The 25,354-nt window shown below is 44.7% G+C and overlaps 1 protein-coding gene across 5 annotated transcripts in view; it reads right to left on the reverse strand.

Moving 5' to 3' along the window:
* Positions 1-2,070: 2,070 nt before the first annotated feature.
* Positions 2,071-25,354, reverse strand: part of TERF2 (telomeric repeat binding factor 2) — a 31,494-nt gene continuing 8,210 nt past the window's right edge. Inside the window, exons 4-10 of one of the 5 annotated variants that reach the window (XM_016930077.3) lie at positions 19,859-19,945; positions 18,067-18,213; positions 15,835-15,941; positions 14,267-14,659; positions 8,868-8,953; positions 4,020-4,063; positions 2,071-3,557 (exon numbers count right to left, since the gene is read on the reverse strand). In XM_016930077.3, the coding sequence (XP_016785566.1) occupies positions 3,399-3,557; positions 4,020-4,063; positions 8,868-8,953; positions 14,267-14,659; positions 15,835-15,941; positions 18,067-18,213; positions 19,859-19,945 (1,023 nt within the window). In that variant the 3' untranslated portion in view covers positions 2,071-3,398. Of the gene's footprint in view, positions 3,558-4,019; positions 4,108-8,867; positions 8,954-14,266; positions 14,660-15,834; positions 15,942-18,066; positions 18,214-19,858; positions 19,946-25,354 lie in introns of those variants that run through there. The other 4 variants (XM_054668457.2, XM_054668458.2, XM_054668459.2 and 1 more) reach the window with 4 other exon arrangements.

Genomic DNA, 25,354 nt, shown 5'->3' on the forward strand with positions numbered 1-25,354 from the left:
AAAACAGACTCTATACATGGGGTTCAGTTCTAGCAAAGGCCAAATGACAGCACAGCACTCTGGGAGCACAGTGGCTCTATGGCAGTCTTGCTCAAGTGACAGAAGAGTCTGGGAACTTCTATCAGCACACGTGGCAAAGGCATCCCCCACCCGAGTCCCACCACTGTCGCAGTCCTAGCACTGGTCATGCCATAAGCAGTGACTTGGTTTCGGCGAAACAATCGTCAGTTCATAGTAAGTTTTATAGTTCTACAGAAGCTGTAAACATAGTTTTATCTTTGCACACATTTCAATAACTATAATAAAAACAACACTGAATTATGTGAAAAAATATTAATGAACATAGGCATTCTCAAGTTTAAGAAACACTGATGCCGGGAGCGGTGGCTCACGCCTGTAATCCCAGCACTTTGGGAGGCTGAGGCGGGCGGATCACGAGGTCAGGAGATCGAGACCATCCTGGCTAACACGGTGAAACCCCATCTCTACGAAAAATACAAAAAATTAGCCAGGTGTGGTGGCGGGTGCCTGTAGTCCCAGCTACTCAGGAGGCTGAGGCAGGAGAATGGTGTGAACCCAGAGGCGGAGCTTGCAGTGAGCTGAGATAGCACCACTGCACTCCAGCCTGGGTGACAGAGTGAGACTCCATTTCATAAATAAAATAAATAAATAAATAAATAAATAAATAAAAAGAAACACTGATTAGGATATTTTGTTTCCCTAAATGCATCAGTTTCACTCCTCTACCTGGAGAGTGCCATTGACTCACATGAGAGTTAAGGGGAGAAAAGCTTCTGGATTCTAATCCGGTTCAGAGGAGACCAAACCAGCTGCAGGCAGAAGGCGGCTAGCCTGAAAGGAGCTCAAGTTCTCAACTTCTCCCTGTGGTTTCAGTTGGGGTTGATTGATAGAAGAACAATAGGTACTAAACCCCAAAATGCAGTTAATAGGTAATAAAGCTGTATGAAGTTTCCAACTTGTAACTAATGGATGAATTTTTTTTTTTTTGAGATGGAGTCTCACTCTATCACCCAGGCTGGAGTGCAGTGGTGCGATCTCGGTTTATTGCAACCTCCACCTCCCCGGTTCAAGCGATTCTCCTGCCTCAGCCTCCCGAGTAGCTGGGACTACAGGCACCTGCCACCATGCCTGGCTAATTTTGTATTTTTCAAAATTTTTAATTTTAAACTTTTTTTTTTTTTTGAGAAGGAGTTTTGCTCTTTTTGCCCAGGCTGGAGTGCAATGGCACCATCTCCGCTCATCACAACCTCCACCTCCCAAGTTCAAGCAATTCTCCTGCCTCAGCCTCCCGAGAGGTCGGGATTACAGGCGCCTGCCACCATGGCTGGCTAAGTTTTTGTATTTTTAGTAGAGATGGGGTTTCACCATGTTGGCCAGGCTGGTCTTGAACTCCTGACCTCAGGTGATCCTACCCTTCTTGGCCTTGCAAAGTGCTGGGATTACAGGGGTGAGCCACGGCTCCCAGCCAGTTTTGTTTTGTTTTGAGATAGAGTCTCGCTTTGTTGCCCAGGCTGGAGTGCAGTGGCATGATCTTGGCTCGTTGCAACCTCCATCTCCCGAGTTCAAGCGATTCTTGTGCCTCAGCCTCCTGAATAGCTGGGATTACAGGCACCCGCCACCACACCCAGCTAATTTTTGTATTTTTAGTACATAGGGTTTTACTATGTTGGCCGCGCTGGTCTCGAACTCCTGACCTCAAGTGATCCTCCTGCCTCGGCCTCCCAGAGTGCTGGGATTACAGGCATTAGCCACCATGCCTGGCCTAATGGATGAATTTTAAAACTTTAGCATTTCTTTAAACCTTGCCTTTCACTCACTCAGAAGTGAGAAAGGGGGAATTCTTTTGTCCCCAGAAATGATATATGAGGAAACTGAAAGGTTAAGAGGAAACTTCCATATCATCTGTTTGACATAGCTTCCAAGGATTAAAACATTCAATAAAGTCTGACATCAGCTTCTTGATCAAAATAGTTCAGCAAAGTTTGTTTAACATTTTGCTACCTCCCTCTGTGAATACATGCTGTGCTGCAATTAAACAGCTACTTACAGTTGAGAGAAGCAAGACTTTAATGAAGAATGCTACAAGTATGGACAATAATTAGTTCTCACCTTTTAAAAAAAGATTACAGAAAACACTTTACTGAAATTTTTTGCTAAAAAGACAGTCTTTAAGGGTGTCCGGGAGAGACAGCAAGCACAACACAGTACAAAAGGAGAAGGGAATGTTGAATTCCAGTGCAAGACACGAACACAGCACAATTAGGGAATCAGGAGGAAGCAACCATTTCACAAAGAATGAAATTAGGCATTTATATTCAATCAGGATTTTTTTTAAGCTTTAAAAGTCCAGCATAAGGAAGGGAATTGGGAGAAGAGGCAGGGGACAGGGGGCAGGGGATCAGGGAACTAAGCTTATCTACAATCACCATTTTACCAAAAAACACACTGGTTCAACCACATGAGAAGTGGAGGATTAACCTGCCTACATAGCCCAGCAGATGTTGACAGCAAATGCCAAGGCAGACAGGTCTAGGGTTGATGTCACGACTGGCTAAAGAGTTTTTAAAGGGAATCTTATTCCACAAGGACTGGTCTGTCATCAACCTGGGTTCATAACAGACTAAGTTCCTTTGCATTTGCATCAGAAGGCCAGAACTTGACGTGGAACAAATTTACTCCAAATAATACTCACATTGCTGGTTTTAACAGGTCATGGAGTCACAAGTGGCTCCTAATAGACTTCACCATTTCCTAGGAGAAGGTTCTACAGATTACCAGGGATTTAAATTTAAGCAAACCACTAAAGAAGGGAAACGCTAATGATATTCTGGCACTGCACAAGCTGTGTGCCTGTCATCTCTGCCAAGGACATGGGTGGACTTGGCTCTGCTTCTTAGCTCCATGATCTCCAACAGTGATGAAGTGGAAATGGGACCTCCCCCACGTCGAAGGAGGTTGCCCAAAATTCTCATCCCAGCCCAGCTTCTGAAAGAAACAGCAGATGCCAGGCGCGGTGGCTCATGCCTGTAATCCCAGCACTTTGGGAGGCCGAGGTGGGTGGATCACGAGGTCAGGAGATCGAGACCATCCTGGCTAACACGGTGAAACCCCGTCTCTACTAAAAATACAAAACATTAGCCGGGCGTGATGGCGGGCGCCTGTAGTCCCAGCTACTCGGGAGGCTGAGGCAGGAGAATGGCGTGAGCCCGGGAGACGGAGGTCGCAGTGAGCCAAGATCACGCCACTGCACTCCAGCCTGGGTGACAGAGCGAGACTCTGTCTCAAAAAAAAAAAAAAAAAAAAAAGAAAGAGCAGACTATCAGGGGCTATTATTAGGAACCATGCTCCTGTGAATTCTGTGGAAATGAAAGCCTGTTTCAGTTCATGCCAAGTCTTTTCATGGTCCGCCAGCGATCCTTAATCATCACAGCTGTTCGGTTAACAAATGGGTAATTTTTAGAAATGGCAGCCCAGTTTCCTTCCCCATATTTCTGCACTCCAGCCTTGACCCACTCGCTTTCTTCTACAGTCCACTTCTGCAAAAGAAAACCAAAAGATTTATCACCACCTTTCCTCTCCACTTACTTACATTTTCTCCAGTGTAGTGATAAGGTAAACTCAAGAATCCCAGGAGAATCATCTGAACCTGAAATCACAGCTTATGTTTTTAAAACATGGAATGGACAAGATACGAGCACTGTGGATCTGGACACAGGAATTCTTGATGTCCTGCCATTTGATCCTCAAGTAACAATCACTTCTGCATTCCAAACTGCAAACATATCTACATCATTCATGTTCCGGAAAATGTGTCATCTGTTTTCCTAGTCTTTTCTTCCAGAAGATAATTATTACTTTAACTTAGTTTGGATTATCTGAAAATCTCAAAAAAAGGTTTTTACTGGGTACATAACCAGTCTATACCTGTGAGACAGGGCGCGTATTTTACCTCTGCTCTACCCACATAACCAGTATCAGAAAAGAGAATTTTAAATTACCTGCTTTTTTGTTATATTGGTTGTACTGTCTTCATCTGGTGCTGCTGGAAAACATTAAAAGTAGACTCATTTCAGAGTTCACCTTTCTCTGCACAAACCACAAGAAAAAGACATGGAATGTCCCCAAAGGGAAAACTTCTTCAAATTTCACAAGCATTGAGAAGAGAAAGGATATCACTAAAGGATAATTTACTTTTCTCCTTTATTTGCAAACACCAGTCACTTCAGCCTATGAGAACCTGTACAATGCAAGTGCTTTACAAACAGGCATCCGTAAATGCTGGCTAGTGATGGGTTTCAAGCTCTTCAGTAAAATCAACATCGTTTTCTTTTTTTTTTTTTTTTTTGAGACGGAGTCTCGCTCCGTTCCCCAGGCTGGAGTGCAGTGGCGCTATCTCGGCTCACTGCAAGCTCCGCCTCCCAGGTTCATGCCATTCTCCTGCCTCAGCCTCCCGAGTAGCTGGGACTACAGGCGCCCGCCACCACGCCCGGCTAATTTTTGTTTGTTTGTTTGTTTGAGACGGAGTCTCGCTCTGTCGCCCAGGCTGGAGTGCAGTGGCGCGATCTCGGCTCACTGCAAGCTCCACCTCCCAGGCTCACACCATTCTCCTGCCTCAGCCTCCTGAGTAGCTGGGACTACAGGCGCCTGCCACCACACCCGGATAATTTCTGTATTTTTAGTAGAGACAGGGTTTCGCCATATTGGTCATGCTGGTGTCGAACTTCTGACCTTGTGATCCGCCTGCCTCGGCCTTCAAAAGTGCTGGGATTACAGGCGTGAGCCACCACTCCTGGCCTAAATTTTTTTTGTTTGTATTTTTTGTAGAGATGGAGTTTTGCCCTCTTGCCCAAGCTGGTCTCCAACCCCTGAGTTCAAGGAATCCGCCTGCCTCGGCCTCCCAAAGTTCTGGGATTACAGGCATGAGCCACTACGCCCAGCCTAGAATTTTCAAGTCCTTGTTCATTTTATAGAAGTACAATTTGGGTCTGGGCAGTGGCTCACACCTGTAATCCCAACACTTTGGGAGGCTGAGGCGGGCGGATCACTTGAGGTCAGGAGTTCGAGACCAGCCTGGCCAACATGGTGAAACTCTGTCTCTACTAAAAATACAAAAATTAGCTGGGCGTGGTGGCACATGCCTGTAATCCCAGCTACTGGGGAGGCTGAGGCAGGAGAATCACTTGAACCTGGGAGGCGGAGGTTGCAGTGAGCAGAGATCGCACCAATGCACTCTAGCCTGGGCAAAGAAGCAAAACTCTGTCTCAAAAAAAAAAAAGTACAATTTGGTTCAGTTCCCTAAACAAAAGAATGGGATAATAATTATTGCTTTCCACTTCCATGCAAGAGGAAGCTTGAGATCTGCTCAAGCTCCCCTTATAGATAAGAGATCAGGCCTCAAAACACACAGACCAAGATGATTTTTTTTCCTTTTTTTTTTTTTTTGGACAGAGTCTTGCTCTGTCGCCCAGGCTGGAGTGCAGTGGCACGATCTCAGCTCACTGCAAGCTCCGCCTCCCGGGTTCATGCCATTCTCCTGCCTCAGCCTCCCGAGTAGCTGGGACTGCAGGCGCCTGCCACCACGCCCAGCTAATTTTTTCATATTTTTTTTAGTAGAGACAGGGTTTCACTGTGTTAGCCAGGATGGTCTCGATCTCCTGACCTTGTGATCCGCCCGCCTCGGTCTCCCAAAGTGCTGGGTTTACAGGCATGAGCCACTAAGCCCGGCAACCTCTGGATTTTTTAAAAGACCAGAGGGAGGCTGGGTGTGGTGGCTCACATCTATAATTCCAGCACTTTGGAGGCTGAGACGGGTGGATCACTTGAGGCCAGGAGTTCAAGACCAGCCTGGCCAACATGGTGAAACCCCGTCTCTACTAAAAATACAAAAATTAGCTGGGCATGGTGGCAGGTGCCTGTAGTCCCAGCTACTTGGGATTTGTTAGCTTTAGAAACCTGCTTTCACTGTAGTATGAAGTAGTTCATAATTTAAAAGTAATCTGTTCCTGGCCAGGCGCAGTGGCTTATACCTGTAATCCCAGCACTTTGGGAGGCCGAGGCGGGTGGATCACCTGAGGTCAGGAGTTCGAGACCAGCCTGACCAACATGGTGAAACCCCGTCTCTACTAAAAATACAAAAATTAGCTGGGTGTGGTGGCGCATACCTGTAATCCCAGCCACTCAGGAGGCTGAGGCAGGAGAATCACTTGAACCTGGGAGATGGAGGTTGCAATGAGCCAAGATAGTGCCATTGCACTCCAGCATGAGTGACAAGAGCAAAACTCCATCTCAAAAAAAAAAATTAATAAAAATTAAAAAAAAAGTAATCTGTTCCTGTCAGTGTCCCTTTTCCAGAGCATCTTCTTCCATTGTTTAGGAGATACTGCTTAGGACATCACCATCTGCTGAGGCAGACATTCTAGCAGGTTTCATGTTTATGTAATGTTGCCTTTTCTTTCCTTTTTTTTTTTTTTTGAGACGGATTCTCGCTGTGTCACCCAGACTGGAGTGCAGTGGCACGATCTCCACTCACCACGACATAGGCCTCCCGGGTTCAAGTGATTCTCCTGCCTCAGCCTCCCGAGTAGCTGGGATTACAGGCGTGAGCCACCATGCCCAGCTAATTTTGTATTTTTAGTAAAGATGCGGTTCTCCATGTTGGTCAGGCTGGTCTCAAACTCCCGACCTCAGATGATCTGCCCGCCTCAGCTTCCCAAAGTGCTGGGATTACAGGTGTGAGCCACTGCACGCAGCTTCTAGAAGTTTTATATCCTGTTGTTTTTAAATATTTAATGTCATTTTTCTTGTTTTTCTGTTACTTCCCCCACTTTCCACATGATCTTATCTTGCCAACTACATTTTTGCCAATGAAGGTAATTGTCAAGGACAAAACCTCTGGGACTGGCAAAGGATTATTGTTGCTATGTTACAAAAGTCTTTACAACCCCCTACATTAAGGTTTAGCCCTTAGATATTTCCATTAGAACGCAAAATGTGGTGGGAAGAGATTCTAATGCAAATGCTATGAAGTTATTAATTATGGAAGTTTCTCTCTGTCTCTCTCTCTCTCTTTTTAATTTTTTTATTATTATTATACTTTAAGTTTTAGGGTACATGTGCACAATGTGCAGGTTAGTTACATATGTATACATGTGCCATGCTGGTGTGCTGCACCCATTAACTCGTCATTTAGCATTAGTTATATCTCCTAATGCTATCCCTCCCCCCTCCCCCCACCCCATCTCTTTATTTTTTGAGACAAAGTCTCACTCAGTTACCCAGTTGAGTGCAATGGTATGATCACTGCCCGCTGTAGCCTCAACCTCTGGGGCTCAGTCTCCCAAGTAGCTGGGACTACAGGTGTGTGACACCATGCCTGGCTAATTTTTTTTTTTTTTTTTTTTTTTTGTAGATAGGGGTTCTCATTATATTGTCCAGACTGGTCTCTAATTCTTAGGCTCAAGCAATCCTCCCACCTCAGCCTCTCCAAGTGATGGGGATTATACGCGTGAGCCACCATGCCTAGCCAGAAAAGTTTCTTATCATAGAAAAAAAAATTGGGCTGGGCACAGTGGTTCATGGCTGTAGTCCCAGCACTTTGGGAGGCTGAGGCGAGCAGATCACTTGAGGTCAGGAGTTTGAGAGCAGCCTGCCCAACATGGTGAAAACCCGACTACTAAAAATACAAAAATTAGCCGGGCGTGGTGCGACACACCTGCAATCCCAGCTACTCAGGAGGCTGAGTCATAAGAATCACTTGAACCTGGAAGGCGGAGGTTGCAGTGAGCCGAGATCGCACCATTGCACTCCAGCCTGGGCAACAAAGTGAGACTCCATCTCAAAAAAAAAAAGAAAAAAAGAAAACAATTTTGGTAGGGTATGGTATGGTGGCTCACAAGTATAGTCCCAGCACTTTGGGAGGATGAGGCAGACAGATTGCTTGAGCCCAGGAGTTCGAGATCATACTGGCCAACATGGTGAAACCCTGTCTCTACTAAAAATACAAAAAAAGATTAGCTGGGCATGGTGGCAAGGGCCTGTAGTCCAGAGGCTAAGGTGGGAGAATTGCTTTAGCCCAGGATGTCACGGCTACAGTGAGCCAAGATCACACCACTGCATTCTAGCTTGGATGAGAGTGAGACCCTGTCTCAAAAAAAAAAAAAAAAAAAAAAAAGGATTTATATATAGAAACTGTTAAGATTTTTTTTTCTTTAAACAAGAAATGCAGGGAATGACCCCCTACTACCACATCTAATTGAAGGATTTTAGGAAGAACATCAACTATAATTAAATATCATAGGCGTTATTAAAACAAAACCAAGAACTCTCTTTAAACATAAGGCGTTACTCTGACAGTCTCCATTATTTAATGGGAGAGGACATCAGACTGACTCCTTGACCAGGGCACAGTGACTCACATCTGTAATCCCAGCACTCTGGGAGGCTGAGGTGGGAGGATCGCTTGAGCCCAAGAGTTTGAGACCAGCCTGAGCAACAAAGTGAAACCCCATCTCTACAAAAAGTGAAAAAAACAGCCAGGTGTGGTGGTGCACACCTGCAGTCCCAGCTACTCAGGAGGCTGAGGCAGGAGGATCACTTGAGCCCAGAAGGTTGAAGCTCAGTGAGCCATGTTTACACCACTGCATTCCGGCCTGGGTGACAGAGCAAGACCCTGTCTGAAAAAGGAAAAAAAAAAAAAATTGATTCTTCATGAATTGAAATGAGATCGGGAACTTACTGAACTTTTTCTAGTTCGGAGACAAGCAGCTTCTGGAATATTAACATGACAGTAACATGCATCTGTACTTCAGCAAGCATCAAGAAGAGGCCAAGGAGAATCTTCTGCTTACCCTGAACTTGAAACAGTTCATCCTCTTCCACCCAAGTCTCCTTTTCTTCAACCCCATTAGAGCTGTTCCACTTGCCTTTGGGTACTCTGAGGGGAGATCAAGGAGAGCACAGGTATAAAACAAATTCACCCTGGATTGTCCCAGATTCTGGCCTTGGCTCACTCTTGGCCCTGTACTCCTTCCTGTCCCGTTGTGACCACAATCGAGGTTCGCCTGCATGTACCTCCCAAAGCCACTGTCCTTTCTCCTGGCTGGCCAGGCATCTCCACGTAACACCCCTCAGGCTGCAGGACACCCTTCAAATTCAGCACTGAGTACATCAAGCACATCACCACCCCTCTAAAAAATCTGTTCATTTTCCTGTTTTTTTGCTTGTTTGGTTTTGACTCTTTTAAAGGTCTCAGTATTTTTCTGATTTAGAACCTGCAAACCCCTCCCTCTCTTCCTTGGACATGCCTTCTTCCTATATCTGGACTGATTTTTCCGTTTCCATTCCCCCTTGTTCAAGCTCACGGTGCCTTTCATCAGTATTCCACTAGCCTCTTAACTCGAGTCTCTGCCGCTAGGCTCTTCCCCTTCCAAAGCCAAAGATGATTTTAGGACAATCACCCTAAAATTACCACATGCCTCTTCTATTCCCTAATGGCTTCTCTCTGCCTGAACAGTGGCATCTATATGCCTGTATGGGGGAGTCCACACCATCCAGTCTGGCCCGTCAGTTTCTAACCAACCGCCCCACGATGCCCACACCTGTGCAAACAGCACAGCCACACTGTTCTGCTCTTTCTTCCTTCCATAAGCTCTGTACTTTCCTGCCTCTCTGTAGCCCCTCTGCTTGGGAGTCCCTTCCCTGCTAAGTGACATCTCATCCATCTTTCAAGGCCATGGTTCTCAGTGAAGCCTCCTCTAACTACCAACCACAACACACACAGAAAGCCTTTCTCCTCCCGCCTGCAGTGCTGTTTCCACCATACCAAGTGCCACTTTGCAGTGTGCCCCTAACCAGGACCGCCTCGAAGGCGGGGGGCCACATCTTCCTTTGTCCATCCCAAACACATAGCATACCCAGCACAGTAACACAGACCCCAATGTGAGCTGGAGACATATTAGCTGAACTAACATTGCGATTGTCAGTCAGCCACAAGGGAGTTATACCATCAAAGATTAGAGTAAAAAGCAAACAAGAATCCTTCTTGTGAACATGAAACGTTAAATGCTTGGGTGTGGCTAAAAAAAGTACAAAAGCTGAAAATAACCCCAAACTCAAATTATTCAATGAAAATTATAGCCCATTTCTTCTAATCAACTTTGCATTTACCTGATTAATAACTGCCCTGGGAACAGAGCAAAGCACAGATCTGACCTCAGAATTATAACATCTTTTACAAACATGGAAAGTGTCTGAATTCAGTCTTGAGGAATTTATATAAATCAAATGACCCGCAAAAGTTAACCAAGAATAGAGACAAATTTCTGTATTCTTCACCCGCCATGAAGAAAAAACTTATTTTTAATGCTGTTTGGGTATTTTGCAAATGAATAATAAAAGCAAGTTAATGAATAAGTACATAGGCTTGAAAAAATTCCTTGAGTTCCATAAGTTTTCTATGAAATTACTTAACTAAGTGGCTGAGACAAATGGTAGACCTAACTTTCTCTTGTTTTTACATTGGATCTTATCCCCAAATGTTACTTGAGAATAATTTGCTTGAGACAAAGTGAAAACATTTTACAGGAGGTTTTTCCTTCTCAGGATATTCTTGTGTTAATGACTATTCATAAATAAAAATCAGATGGGGTTACAGTTTGTTTTCTATGTGCTTATCCCAGTGCTGGAATAAAACCAGTTGGAATCTCAGTCCCCAGCTGGTCTGTCATGTTCCCTGAGTGGCTGTCCTCCCTCCCTGCACAGTCTTCACAGGTCACCTTCTCCCTGTCCTCTGTTGAACTCTCAGCACTATTACCTGTACAAATACATGCTTTGGTGGTGATTTCGCAAGACCTCTGACTTTCAGGTGATGTGTTCACTGCCTCTCCTGACTTCCCAAGTGGACAGGGCTGAGATCTGGCCGCTCCTCCTAACTGTAATGGGCTGAGTGGTCCTGGCCAAGTCAGGCCACTTCCTGGTCCTTGTGCTCCTGACTGGTAGTTTGAACATGAAGAGCAATGGTCTAGCAAGTGTTGGCAAGCTACAGTCTGGCTGCTGTGGCTTGTGTACCATGAAGCTTGGGGTGAGAATGGCAAGCCCGTTTTTTAAGGGTTGTAACAAAAAACAAAAAAAGACAGTCGGGAGCAGTGGCTCACATCTGTAATCCCAGCAGTTTGAGAGGCCCAGGCAGGTGGATCGCTTATTAAGTCCAGGAGTTCGAGACCAGCCTACATGGTCAAACCCCATCTGTACAAAATATACAAAAATTAGCCAGGTGCGGTGGCACGCACCTGTGGTCCCAGTTACTGGGATGGGGGCGGGGATGGTGGCTGAGGTAGGAGAATCGCTTGAACCTGGGAGGCAGAGGTTGCAGTGAGCCGAGATTGTGCCACTGTACTCCAGCCCAGGTGACAGAGTGAGACCCTGTCTCAAGAAAAAAAGAAAAAGAAAAAACAAGAAAAGAATATGGAACAGACAGACAACTCATGTGGCCCAAAATGCCTAAAATGTTACCCTCTGCTGGCTTTTTACAGGTGTTTTGGGTGTCACTCCTTAACATGCAAGAACAAAGAATCCTTATTTTACTTGGTGAATAAATACCTAGTAAACACATGCTATGTGCAAGGTGCCATGGGAGATACAAGATCGGGGCATGGTGGCCCTGTCCAAGTGACACTGCCAACCCTGCCTTCCCTCCTGATCCCACTGCCCCTCCCTGCTCCCTGGCAGCGGTCTCCAGTCTCCAGCCTCCCTCCCTCCCTTCCCTGAGTGGGGTCTCATCAGGCCTTCCAATTTGTTGTATTAGAATTATCTGGGGCATGGTTTAAAAAGCAGATTAAAGGGCATTCTCCTGACTCTTCTAATTCAGTAGCCAGGAGCCTGGGAATATGTATTTTTTGAGCATTCCACAGGTCATTGTGTCATGAAGCCCAGCTTGAGAGCCTCTGCCTGACACACTAGACTACAGAAATCCCAGGCCTGGCCCATCTAGCATGCAGACTCTCCTACCTTCACTCTTTCCTATGCACCGTATTCTCCTACCATAGGCTCCATGACACTCTGAGGGGCACACCAGGCTTTCTCATGCCTGTATGTAAGGAGCTCCCACTGCGTAGAGTCCCCCAGCCCCCAACACACTCGACAACCTTCTGCTCATCCTTCCCAGGCCAGCTCAATGTTTGTTCCTCTATAAGATCTGAGCCACCTAAAACCTTGCTGAGTAGGCTTTTCTTCCCGTAAGTGGCCAGGGCACCTCACACATACTTCTTTAAAGCAGGGACACTGACCCTTTTTTTCTGTAAAGGGCCAGATAGTATTTTCACTTTGCAAGCCTGTCTCTGCTGTGGCTACTCAACAAACTACCAATGAACAGAAAGCAGCCCTAGATAATACATTGATGATGGGTGTGACTGTGTTCCAACAAAACTTTATTTACAAAAACAGGCAGTAGGCTGATTTGGCCCCAGGGCCACAGCTTGCCAACCCCTGCTGCTTTAGGGGATTCATTAGACTTCATATCCTTGACATATGAGAGAGGGTGTATGTCTGAAACCTTCACAAATCCTCCCATTTACAAAATTACTGTAATCTCGCACTCTCCTGTTTCCTCATCTGTTCCCGGGAGCAATACCTATAGTGCACAGGATTGCTGTGAGAAGCCAATGAGATCCTGTATCAAATGAGAATAACATGCATGGAGCTGCATCCACTGCCCAGCAGCTATGCCCATTTGCCAGCCGGTGACTCACTTCTACATACAAGTAGTGGTGACATAGTGCAAATCTGTGCCTGAGGATAAATCACTTATCAGATGCCACAGCCCTTTGGGGCACCAAGTACAATGCATGCCAGACCACAGGTCCCCAAATAATACAACACAGAGCAGAGGCAGAGGTGGCCTTGGGAGATCCATAAGGTGGATCACTAGTGCTGACCAGGGAGGAGTCTGTGGAGGAGGGAGAAGTTGTTTTTGTTTTTGTTTTTTTGAGACGGAGTCACACTCTGTTGCCCAGCCTGGAGTGCAGTGGTGCAATCTTGGCTCACTGTGCAGCCTCCGCCTCCCGGGTTCCAGTAATTCTCCTGCCTCAGCTTCCCAAGTAGCTGGGACTACAGGTGCCCACCACCACGCCTGGCGAATTTTTGTATTTTTAGTAGAGACGGAGTTTCACCATGTTGGCCAGGCTGCTCTCAAACTCCTGACCTCAGGTAATCTGCCTGCCTCAGCCTCCCAAAGTGCTTGGATTACAGGTGTGAGCCAGCGCACCCAGCCTGAGGAAGGAGAATTGTAAGAGAGGCAACTTGTTGTATATGGTATACAGGCCGTGGGCTTTTCTGTCAAGACTGACTTGGATTAAAAGTCCAAAGCCCATCTTTGCCACTTTTAGCTGTGTGACTTCAGGTGAGCTAAGAACTTTTCTGAGCCCTTCTCCTCTCTGTAATGGGGCTAATATATCATCACCTCACAGAGTGAGGATTGTAGTGACTCAGTAAGATGATACACGAAAGTGCTCTGCCCCCAGAAAGCACTTCATCAACAATGGCTTTTCTTCCCTTTAAAGGACAAATGGGATTTGGACAAGCAATGATGAAGGGATGACGGTCCACTGTGGGGAATGAGAGGAAGCAAAAGTACAGTGGTAGAAACAAACAACGTGTTCCAGAGAGCAAGCAGGCCAGTCTGCCTGGAGGGAAGATCCGCCACAGGACACAAAGGGAAGCAAAACTCAAAGCCAGGATGAGAATCACAATGGGGAGCAAAATTAAAGTATTCTAGCCACTGCCCCACAGTACCTAGCAGGACATGGGAGATTAGTAAGTATTCACTGAACTTGCCAAGTCTCAAATGCTCAGAAGGGTGCAAAATTATACATATTCATCAGTCTCTTTTTAAGGGTCAAAGTATAATGTGGCCCAATGCAAACAAATTTCTTTTAACACACAAGACTAATGTTTAGAAGTCAAGACACTCAGATGTTTGCTAAAAATGAAAGCAGCGATGAGTAGGAGGCTCTGAAACCTTTCCATTCCCACTCATGCCCTAGTGCAAGGCTTGGAAGCCCACATGCGGGGCTTCAGAACCGGCAGGGATGGCTACGTCGTCACTGACCACTCCTGCGTCACATTCTAGCAGTCTGAGCAAGCCTTGGTGGTGAGTAACTTAGCTGAAAGTTACTTCATTCACGGAAGTAATACCAGGCCCAACCAGGACCACCAACCAGCCCCAAAATTTCTACAAAGAAGGTCTTCATACTTGGGATTCTTCTCTCCAGGGAGGGGTTGGTTGAGAACGGTGGGCTTGGATGGTGGCGCTGGAGTGGCCTCCTGGGAGGAGTTGAGGCCTGCGCTGGGCTCAGTACTCTGGCTGTCCTCCTCCAAGACCAATCTGCTTATTGTCATGCGCTTGTTCTTGGGCTGCAGTTCCGAGCCACCCTCACCGTCAGCCGGGGCTGAACTTTCGTTTTCATCTTTTCTGGGTCTCTTGTTTTTGAGGGCTGGTGATGCTGGGAGAGCTTGAGTAGGAAGAACCAGATCCTTCTGGTCCAGTTTTGCAAAGGCTGCCTCAGAATCCTGTGCCCCAGACAGAGTCTTGAAAGCTGCTTTCAGAGTCATCATTCCAATGGTGGTTGGAGGATTCCGTAGCTGCCTGCAAATAAAGCATAGGCACAAAGATGTTTTTCACCACTGTTGATGCTCATCCAAACAGCCGCAACTTTTTTGAAGTTTGAAGCTTCAAATTCCAGTTGAGGAGGCTTTAAATGTAATATGTAAGTTGTATTATGAATTTAAAACTCCAAGTTAGAGAACCTTTATTTTACTTCTCATTTTATTTTTAGAGATAGGGTCTGGGTCTGTCCTAGACAGTAGATAGGACAGAGAGATAGGATACAGTGGCACAAACACAGCTCACTGTATCCTAGAACTCCTGGGCTCAAGCGATCCACCCACCTCGGCCTCCCAAAGTGCTGGCATTACAGGCGTGATCCACCACACCCGGCCTACAACACACTTACAAGCAGGATCTTGAGAATTCTCAGAGTAAAAGGCATGCCACACAGTCTTGGAACAATGAGAAACTGCCTTTTAAAAATAAAGTTCATCTATCATTTGGAACAGTTAGTATGCTTTAGGGAAAAACTGTTAGGAGGGGGGCAAACTGGCAGCCTGCAGGCCAAATCCATCTGGCAGCCTGTCTTGTTGTCTAACCAACATGAAAAAAAATTTTTTAAGTGGATCAACTGTTAACATCCAAAAATTGGGAAATCTCATGGAAAACCCTGGACATCTCATACAAAAATCTGAGCACCTGAAGCCTGAGCATCCTTGGATACTCCCACAGAGCAACAACCACAAGAAGCTGAAAAGCACATCCCCTGGTTCCCAGCCCCATGCTCTCAGCCTAGGTCCACTTTGTTCCTTTAGGTTTCCTAACCGGCCCTCAAAGGGCATCTAAGCTTGTGACCCCTGCTTTAGGAACTGGTTTTGGGATTCGACTCACAGATCTGAACAGTGCTTCCTGAATGTATTAAGAGATTAGGTGTCCACAAGAAAAGTACTGAGTCAATACGGGGGAGGCAAGGAGAGAGAAATGGTGAAAGAGCCTTTGAGGAATGGCCAGTCAGGAAGTTGTCAGGGACCCCAGGCATCCTGTTTCCTTATCTTCCCAGGGTGTGCAGTCTCCCCCAGTGCCTTGTATGAGTAACCTCGTAACACGTTAGTAGGTCGGAGCGCTGAGAGGAACTGATCCTGGCCTAAGGAGGAGACTGCTTCCAGCGACCACCCTAGTGTTTTACCCAAGATCACAAGAGAGCATCTTTTTACCTTGCGGGTTCTCTGGGTGGCTTTTCCACAGGCCCTGGTGCTGGCTGTTTATCTTCCTTCCCTGTACTTGAGGCAGCGGACTCAGATTTCAAAGCCTTTTTGGCCATCTGGGAAAGGAAGGATGTCATCAGGAAGAAGAGGCCACAGAATTGCATTAATTCTCTGCTTCTTTCACCAAGAATATACTCAATATGCAAACAAGTTCACTTACAAATCCAATCTAGGCATAAAACGAAGGACATAAAATGGGAGAGAACTTGTAAGACTTATAAATCAAGCTTTTTTTATTCAAACTTAAGATAACTAATACATTTTTTTTGAGAGGGAGTCTTGCTCTGTCGCCCAGGCTGCAGCACAGTGGTGCAATCTCGGCTCACTGCAATCTCCACCTCCTGGGTTCAAGCAATTCTCCCATCTCGGCCTCCCAAGTAGCTGGGATTACAGGCGCCCACCACCATGTCCAGTTAATTTTTGTATTTTAGTAGAGACGGGGTTTCACCATGTTGGCCAGGCTGGCCTCGAACTCCTGACCTCAAGTGATCTGCCCGCATCGGCCTCCCATAGTGCTGGGATTACAGGCATGAGCCACCATGCCCGGCAATAAATGTTCATACTAATATCTTCCAGTTTGTGTATAGAATTTTTATAACTGTTTCTACAAATGTTTTGCCTTATTAACAACTGTTTGAGAATCCTTATCTATATAACACAAAGAGCCCTGAGTAGGCTAATCTTGCTCTAACTCCATCTGTTCATCTGTCTCCCTCTGGCTTAAGTTTTAGACATTTCCAATCAGTCCAATGTCATTCAGTTTTGGTTATGCTTATCTGTAATGTGTGGTGTCCTAAAAGCCAAGTTCTGTCCACACACACAGACAGCAGCAGGATAGTTTCCAGTTACCTGGAATGGAAAGGAAAGGACCCTAGGCCAGGCTCAACTATCTTGACACCTGCTGCCTGAATATCCCAAACTACCTGCTTATAAATAATCTGAGATTTGCCAAACGACTGCTAAGATCATGGACACTATCCTAATATGGGCCTGGCAGATCTGTTACGAGACAGAATATTTTCCACATTCTCAAAGTCCTGGTTTCTTTTGCCCAGGCTGAAGTGCAGTGGCACGACCACAGCTCACTGGCAGCCTCAAGTGATCTTCCCACTTCAGCCTCCCAAGTAGCTGGGACTACAGGCGCGCGCCACCACATCTGGCTAATTTTTGTATTTTCTGTAGAGACGGGGTTCCACCATGTTGCCCAGGGTGGTCTTGAACTCCTAAGCTCAAGCAACCTGCCTGCCTTGGCCTCCCAAAGTGCTGGGATTACAGGTGTGAACCACTGTACTGGGCCAAAGTCCTGGTTTCAAAAACAAAACAAAACCACTCTCACTCAGTGTTCCTTCACCACAGTCTCCCATCTATGACAGCCTGGGTCTAGTTCTTCCCTATGCTGTCCTGAGCCTCACTGCTTCCATTCTTTTATCTCTTTGATCCAATTAAAGAATGTTTTCATTTGGCTTCTTTCAACTTTATACTTTCAGTGACACCTTTCTCCACACCATGCCTTCTTCCTGTTAGCAACTCCATCGTACCACATCTACCAAACCACCCTTCCTCCAAACTTAGTTCACAAGTCATCGCCTTTGAGAACCACCATCGATTGCAAGTGAATGTTCTACTTCAACCATGGCAGATTAACCATGTGTAAAGGAGATAAAAATGGCAGATGAGGGAGACCAGGTGTGTTCCATTTGCCTCTGCCAGTATCTCTGCTTTTGTGTTTTTTATTTATTTATTTTTTGAGACGGAGTCTTGCTCTGTTGTCCAGGCTGGAGTGCAATGGCGCAATCTTGGCTCACTGCAATCTCCATCTCCTGGGTTCAAGCGATTCTCCTGCCTCAGCCTCCAAAGTAGCTAGGATTACAGGTGCCTGCCACCACGCCCAGCTAATTTTTATATTTTTAGTAGAGATGGGGTTTCGCCATGTTGTTCAGGCAGGTCTCGAACTCCTGACCTCAGGTGATCCACCCCCCTGGGCCTCCCAAAGTGCTGGGATTACAGGCGTGAGCCATTGCGCCTGGCCTGCTTTTGCATTTTTAAGGCATTTAATTAAGAAAGCTAGTGCATACAATTCAATGTCTTTTTCACACATCAACTCTTTTCACTTCAGATATTCTGATTCCCCGCACACCCTCAAGGGCACACCATGGTTATGCGAGAAGGGCCAAGGCGCACCGTGAGGAGGTAGGGCTCGGCGTCATCCAGGTGGCTCTCCAGGAAGCGCAGCATCTTCTGCTGGAAGGTCTCATATGAAAAGTTCTGGATAACAGGATGGGCCAAGTTCTTTTCTCGAATAATATTCAGGAGATCATTTCTCAGCTTCTACACAATGGACCGATATTTGCAACATGAGAAAGTAGAACTCCAGTAAAAATTCAATGATGATGAGGTGAGACAGACACTATGAGAACTTCTGCAATGCCGTCAATGCAAATCACTGGCACACATACAGGAAGGGAAGCCCAACACAAAGGATTGGTCAATAAATCAGGTTCAGCCACAGTGGGTTACTATGCAGCTATAAAAAACAGATAAAGAAGTTCCTTATATGCTAACATAGAATGATTCCAAGATATAATATTAAGTGAAAAAAGCAATTTAGAAAAGTGTTCACATTAGTGTGTAGGATATGCTATCATGTATGTGTATGAGAAGAATGGAGAAAATGGATCTATGTGGATGTCTGTACACACACACACACACACACACACACACAATTTGCTTGCACATGCATAGAGGATCTTTGAAAGCATAAAAGAAAAAAAAAAGAAATTGGTTGCCTCTGAAGGGAAGAAGATGGCTGAGGGTCACAGATGAGAGTATTTTCACCAAACTCTTTGGTTATACCTTTTGAATTCTATATTATGCACATGTATTACCTTTTCAAATAATAAAATTTGAATTTATATAGAGGCCAGGTGCAGTGGCTCACACCTGTAATGCCAGCACTTTGGGAGGTCGAGGCGGGCGGATCACTTGAGGTCAGGAGTTTGAGACCAGCCTGGCCAACATGTTAAAACCCCGTCTCTACTAAAAAATTAAAAAAATTAGCCCAACATGGTGGCACATGCCTGTAACCCCAGCTACTCCAGAGGCTGAGGCAAGAGAACTGCTTGAAATTGGGAGGTGGAAGTTGCAGTGAGCCAAGATTGGGCCACTATACTCCAGCCCGGGCAACAGAGCAAGACTCCATCTCAAAAAAAAAAAAAAAAAAAAAAAGTATATAGAAGAAATGGTTGGGCATGATGATTCACGTAATCCCAGCACTTTGGGAGGCCGAGGTGGTAGGATCACTTGAGCCCAGGAGTTCCAGACCAGCCTGGGCAACATAAAGAGACCCTGTCTCTACAAAAAATTTAAAAAATTAGCCACGTGTGGTGGCATGCAGCTGTGAACCCAGCTACTGGGGAGGATGAGGTGGAAGAACTGCTTGAGCTCAGGAAGTTGAGGCTGCAGTGAACTATGACTGCACCACTGCACCCCAGCTTGAGCAACAAAGCGAGACTCTGCCTCAAAAAAAATAAATAAACAAATGAATAAAAAGGAAGAAGAAAAAATAAAAGCAGGGGACCAACAGAACTTTTGACACCAGGAAACAGGTGCTATGTCCTCACCAAAGAAGTTTCCTCACATCTGCAGGATCACCATTTAATGTAAATAAAGTTAGAAGTGTTACATTTGTCAGCTCCATACCTGGTGCTGATCATTTAAATCAATGTTCTGTTATAAACTAGACAGAAATAAGGCAAGTGAATAATTTATGTCAATTTCTCTAATAAAAACTAAATTTTGAAAAGCCAATCTTACAGTGAGTTATCTTGGATATAAAAGATAACTTGCTGCAGGTGTTACATGTTGAAAGGAGAATATTTAAGTAATATTCCTGACCAAGAACCCTTTCCCTATTTCCCCACAAAAAGCAATGAGATGAATTTAAGTCACAGGAGCAAAAATGTATCAAATTTACCTGAGTTGTGGGGTCCTTGGACATATGTTTTTTCAAAATTTTTGAAGCCTTTTCAAATTCTTTGTTTTTGATACAAATAATGACAGCCTAAAAAGGAGGGGAAAAATCTTTTTTTACTTTTGTAATGACAGGTGTAATCAGAATATCAAACATCAAAATAACTCTCTCTCACATCATATCAAATTTCTGTACTTAAAAACTAACAATTATAAAGCCAGGCGCGGTGGCTCACGCCTGTAATCCCAGCACTTTGGGAGGCCAAGGCGGGTGGATCACCTGACGTCGGGAGTTCGAGACCAGCCTGACCAACATGGAGAAACCCCATCTCTACTAAAAATACAAAATTAGCCAGGCATGGTGGTGCATGCCTGTAATCCCAGCTACTCGGGAGGCTGAGGCAGGAGAATTGCTTGAACCTGGGACGCAGAGGTTGCAGTAAGCCGAGATCGCGCCACTGCACTCCAGCCTGGGCAACAAGAGCCAAAACTCCATCTCAAAAAAAACAAACAAACAATTATTGTTCAAGTGTTATGAACCACTGGAAGCTGTCTCTTTCTGCTTGTAAGGTAGTCACTTTTCAACAATACAATGGCTTTTGTTACATGGCTGATAGAGCAAAATCTGATCCCCTGGATTACAGACCATTTAACCAATTTCAATAGGGCCTCCTGAGGAAAGACAGAATGGACAGGAGTCATTCTACGTCCTGTAATTTCAGGTCCCCAGAACAATTGATTCTGTTCTTTTTGGATGCAAAAGCTTTAAAGCAAGAGGGGGATGAGGGAGGGAGGACATACTGTAGGGGGAAAGAAAGGGATGTGCTGACCACAGAGTTCTGCTAGTTCCATTCTGGAAAGGCCTAAGGCCAGTTCTGTAGGAGAATGAAGGGACAACCCCTTACTACCATAAACCCCAGCTGGCAACTTCAATTAAAGCACCTAGGGAACTACTGAAGCCAACAAACCCAGGTCATTCACAAGCAGCAAATAAAAAGGGCAAAGTTCCAGGTAAGATAAGGTCTCACCAGCCACAGAGAGAAAGTAGAGTCCTTCCATAAAGAAACCTCAAGAGAATGAGGTTCTCTTGAGGAAAAATAACAGTGACTGAACATTTACAAGGAAGTTATAATATATATGAACATCTTTAAAAATTAGAAAAGCCAACAAAAAATTGGGAGTATTTGAAGTTATATGATAGAATAAAGTAGCTATCTCAAATCCTGTCTGAGAGACACAGATTCTTTAAAAAGACCACCATACAAAAAAAGGCAAGCCGACTGGGTGTGGTAGCTTACAACTGTACAACTGTATTCCCACACTTTGAGAGGCCAAGGTGGGAGGATCGCTTGAGCTCAGGAGTTTGAGACCAGCCTGGGGAACATAGGGAGACCCTGTCTCTCCCCCAAAAAAACCCACCTACCCAGGCATGTTGGTGTGTGCCTGTGGTCCCAGCTACTCGGGAGGTTGAGGTAGGAGGATCACTTGGGTCTGGGAGATCGGGGCTGCAGTGAGCAGTGACTGTACCACTGCACTCCAGCTTGGGCAAAAGAGCGATACCCCGTCTCAAAACAAACAATAAAAGGAAAATTGGTTCATAGATATTTTTGATCTTCACAGGGAAGAATGTACAGAGACACAGACTAAGGGGAAGAATAGCAAGGAAATTCATTAAGTACTAATCTGTTGCTTCTATCCTCAACGTGCTAAGCACAGCCATACAGGGCAGAAGGCAACTGATGTCAAATGCCCTTGAATATGCAGGCACAGTTCTTGCTGCGCAGGGAAGGTACAAAGTAAGTCTTCATTTTACTCAGATGACCATATCCATTTATACATCACTTTCAGCAGAAAAACATATACTATACTTACTTTCTTGAATACAAAGTTTTTACTTTTTTAATCATACAGGTCTTACTATGTTTTAAAATTCTATTTAACTTGCATACAACAAAATTAACTTGTTTAGGACATCTGGTTTGGAATTTTAACACATGTAGACTCCTATATCATCCACTACAATGAGGATCCAAAACCTTGCCTTGGCTGTCCTGTGTAGTCACACCTAACCCTGGCAACCACTGATCCCGGTGGCTCATAACTGTAATCCCAGTGCTTTGGGAAACTGAGACAGGAGGATCACTTGAGGCCAGGAATTTGAAACCAGCCTGGGCAACACAGTGAAAACCCATCTCTACAAAAAAGTAGCCAGGCATGGTGGCGTGTGCCTGTGGTCCTAGCTACTCGGGAGGCAGAGGTAGGAGGATCACCTGAGCCTAGGAATTTGAGGGCAGCAGTGAGCTATGATCATGCCACTGCACTCCAGCCTGGGCAGTAAAGCGAGACCTTCTCTCTCTTTAAAAAAAAAAAAAAAAAAAAAAAAAAAAGGGCCAGGCGCAGTGGCTCGCGCCTGTAATCCCAGCACTTTGGGAGGCTGAGGTGGGCAGATCATGAGGTCAGGAGTTCAAGACCAGCCTGGTCAGCATGTGAAACCCTGTCTCTACTTAAAATACAAAAATTAGACGGGCATGGTGGTGCGCACCTGTAGTCTCAGGTGCTTGGGAGGCTAAGGCAGGAGAATTGCTTGAACCTGACAGGCAGAGGTGGCAGTGAGCCGAGATTGCGCCACTGCACTCCAGCCTGGGCAACACAGTGAGACTCCGTCTCAAAAAACAAGAACAAAAAAGCCATAAGTGTGTAGCACTTTTTTTTTTAAGGATGTAGCCTTGAGCTTGGCTCCTTTCACTCTGTATAAGGCCTTTAAGGTCCATCCATGTTGGTACACTATCAATAGTTCACTTTTTCTTGTTGTTGGGCAGTATTCCATTCCATGCATGTACTATAGTTTATACATTCATCCACTGAAGGACATTTGAGATGTCTGCAATTTATGGTTATTATAAATAGAGATGCTAAAACAGTCTCATTTACTCTAAAGTAAAACTTCTCATTTCTCTAAGGTAAATACCCAAGAATAGGATTGCATGGTCTCATGGAAAATGTGTTTATAAGAAATGGCCAAACTACTTTCTGGAGTAGCTGTATCATCCCACATTCCCATCAGCAATATATGAGAGTTCCAGTTGCTCCACATCCTCACTAGTGCTTTTTAAAAAATAGGCTAGGTGTGGTGGCTCACGCCTGTAATCTCAGCACTTCAGAAGGCCAAGGTAGGAGGATCACTTGATCCCAGGAGTTCAAGTCCAGCGTGGGCAACAGTGAGATCCCATCTCTATTTAAAAAACAAATGAAAATTGCACATACTTATGTACAACGTGATGTTTTGAAATATGTAACTAACACTTTTTATAGTTAGGGGTTTTTTTAAATTAATTTTTCTTGAGATAGGGTCTGTATCACCCAGGCTGAACTCAAACTCTTGGCCTCAAGCAATCCTCCTACTTCAGGTGCCCAAGTAGCAGGATTATAGGCATGTGACACCATGCCCCACTATCAGTATTTTTTAAAGTTTGGTCTATTCTAATTGGTATTTGAATCTACTGTGGTTTTAATTTGTATTTCCTTAATGAGTAAATGATGTTGAACATCTTTTCATGTAATTTTTTTTTATCATCTACATTATTTTGGGTGAGCTTTTTGCCCATTTAAAACTAGGGTTGTATAGACTTGTTTCTTTTGAGAGCTCTTTATATACTCTAGATACCAGTTCTTTGTCAGGTGTGATTTGTAAATATTTTCTCCCAACCTGTCGATTGCTTTTCCATTCTCTTAACAGTGTTTTTCTCAGAGCAAAAGTTTAAAATTTTGATTAAGTCCTATTCATCAATTTTTCTTCTTATGGATGTTTTTAAATTCTTATCTAAGATTTTTTTGCCTAACTCCAGGACATAAAGATTCCTTCATGTTTCCTCTAAGTTTCATGGTTTCACATTTTACATTTATAATTTTGAGTTAATTTTTGTACAAGATGTGAGCTTATGGTCAAAGTTCATTTCTGCATATGGACATTCAATTGTTTCAATACCATTTGTTGAAAAGACCATCCTTTTCCCATTGAATAGCCTTCACATCTTTGTCAAAAATCAATTAGTCATATTTGTGTGGGTCTGTTTTTAGATGCTCTCTTCTGTTCTACTAATCTCTATAGTCGTAATTACTGTAACTTTCTCATAATTCTTAAAATTGGGTAGTATGAATCCGAATTTTTCTTTCAATATAACACTTCTTGGTTATTTAAATTCCTTTGCTTTTCCATATGTTTTAGAATTAGCCAGTCTGTATCTATAGAAAATCCTGCTGAGGCCAGATAGGGTGGCTCAAATCTGCAATCCCAGCACTTTGGAAGGTTGAGGTGGGAGCGTCACTTGAGCCCAGGAGTTCAAGACCAGACTGTGCAATATGGGAACATAGGGAGACCCCATCTTTACCAAAAAAAAAAAAAAAAAATTAGCCAGGCAAGGTGGCACATGCTTGTGGTTCCAGCTATTCAAGAGGGTAAAGTGGGAAGAGCACCTGAGCCCAGGAGGTCAAGGCTGCAGTGAGCCATGATTATGCCACTGCATTCCAGCCCGGGTGACAGAGCGAGACCTTGTCTCATTAAAAAAAAAACAACAAAAAAAAACTGAGAAAAAGACAAAGAAAAGAAAGAAAATCCCGCTAGGCCGGGTGCGATGGCTCACGCCTGTAATCCCAGCACTTTGGGAGGCCGAGGCAGGCGGATTGCCTGAGGTTGGGAGTTTGAGACCAGTCTGGCCAACATGGTGAAACCCTATCTCTACTAAAAACACACAAAAATTAGCCAGGTGCGGTGGCACACACCTGTAATTTCAGCTCCTCAGGAGGCTGAGGCATGAGAATCACTTAAACCTAGGAGATGGAGGTTGCAGTGAGCTGAGATTGTGCCACTGCACTCCAGCCTGGGCAACAGAGCAAGACTCCATCTCAAAAAAAAAAAAAAAAGAAAAAATCCTGTTGAGATTGTGACTGGAATTGTATTAACTCTATAGATCAACGGGAGGTAAGTGGCAACTTAATTTATGTCTTCCAATCCATGAACATGAACATTCAGTCTTAATTTTTTTTCTTTTTTGAGATGGAGTCTTGCTCTGTCACCAGACTGGAGTGCACTGCTGCAATCTCAGCTCACTGCAACCTCCACCTCGCCGGTTCAAGAGATTCTCCTGCCTCAACCTCCCAAGTAGCTGGGACTACAGGCGCATGCCACCATGCCCAGCTAATTTTTGTATTTTTAGTAGAGATGGGGTTTCACCGTGTTGGCCAGGATGGTCTCGATCTCTTGACCTCATGATCCGCCTGCCTCAGCCTCCCAAAGTGCTGCCTGGCCTTAATCTCTTTCATCAGCATTTTACAATTTTCCATATACAGTTCCTTCACATTTTGCTAGACTTACACGTATTTCTTTCTGTTTTGAAGCCATTGTAAATGGCATTGTTTTGGTAATTTCATTTTGAATTGTTCACTGCTAGTGTATGGAAATATGACTTTTCTTTTTTTACTTTAAAATGCTGTTTTCATGTGA

This window comes from Pan troglodytes, chromosome 18 (assembly GCF_028858775.2).
Source record: "Pan troglodytes isolate AG18354 chromosome 18, NHGRI_mPanTro3-v2.0_pri, whole genome shotgun sequence".
Classification (NCBI taxonomy): domain Eukaryota; kingdom Metazoa; phylum Chordata; class Mammalia; order Primates; family Hominidae; genus Pan; species Pan troglodytes.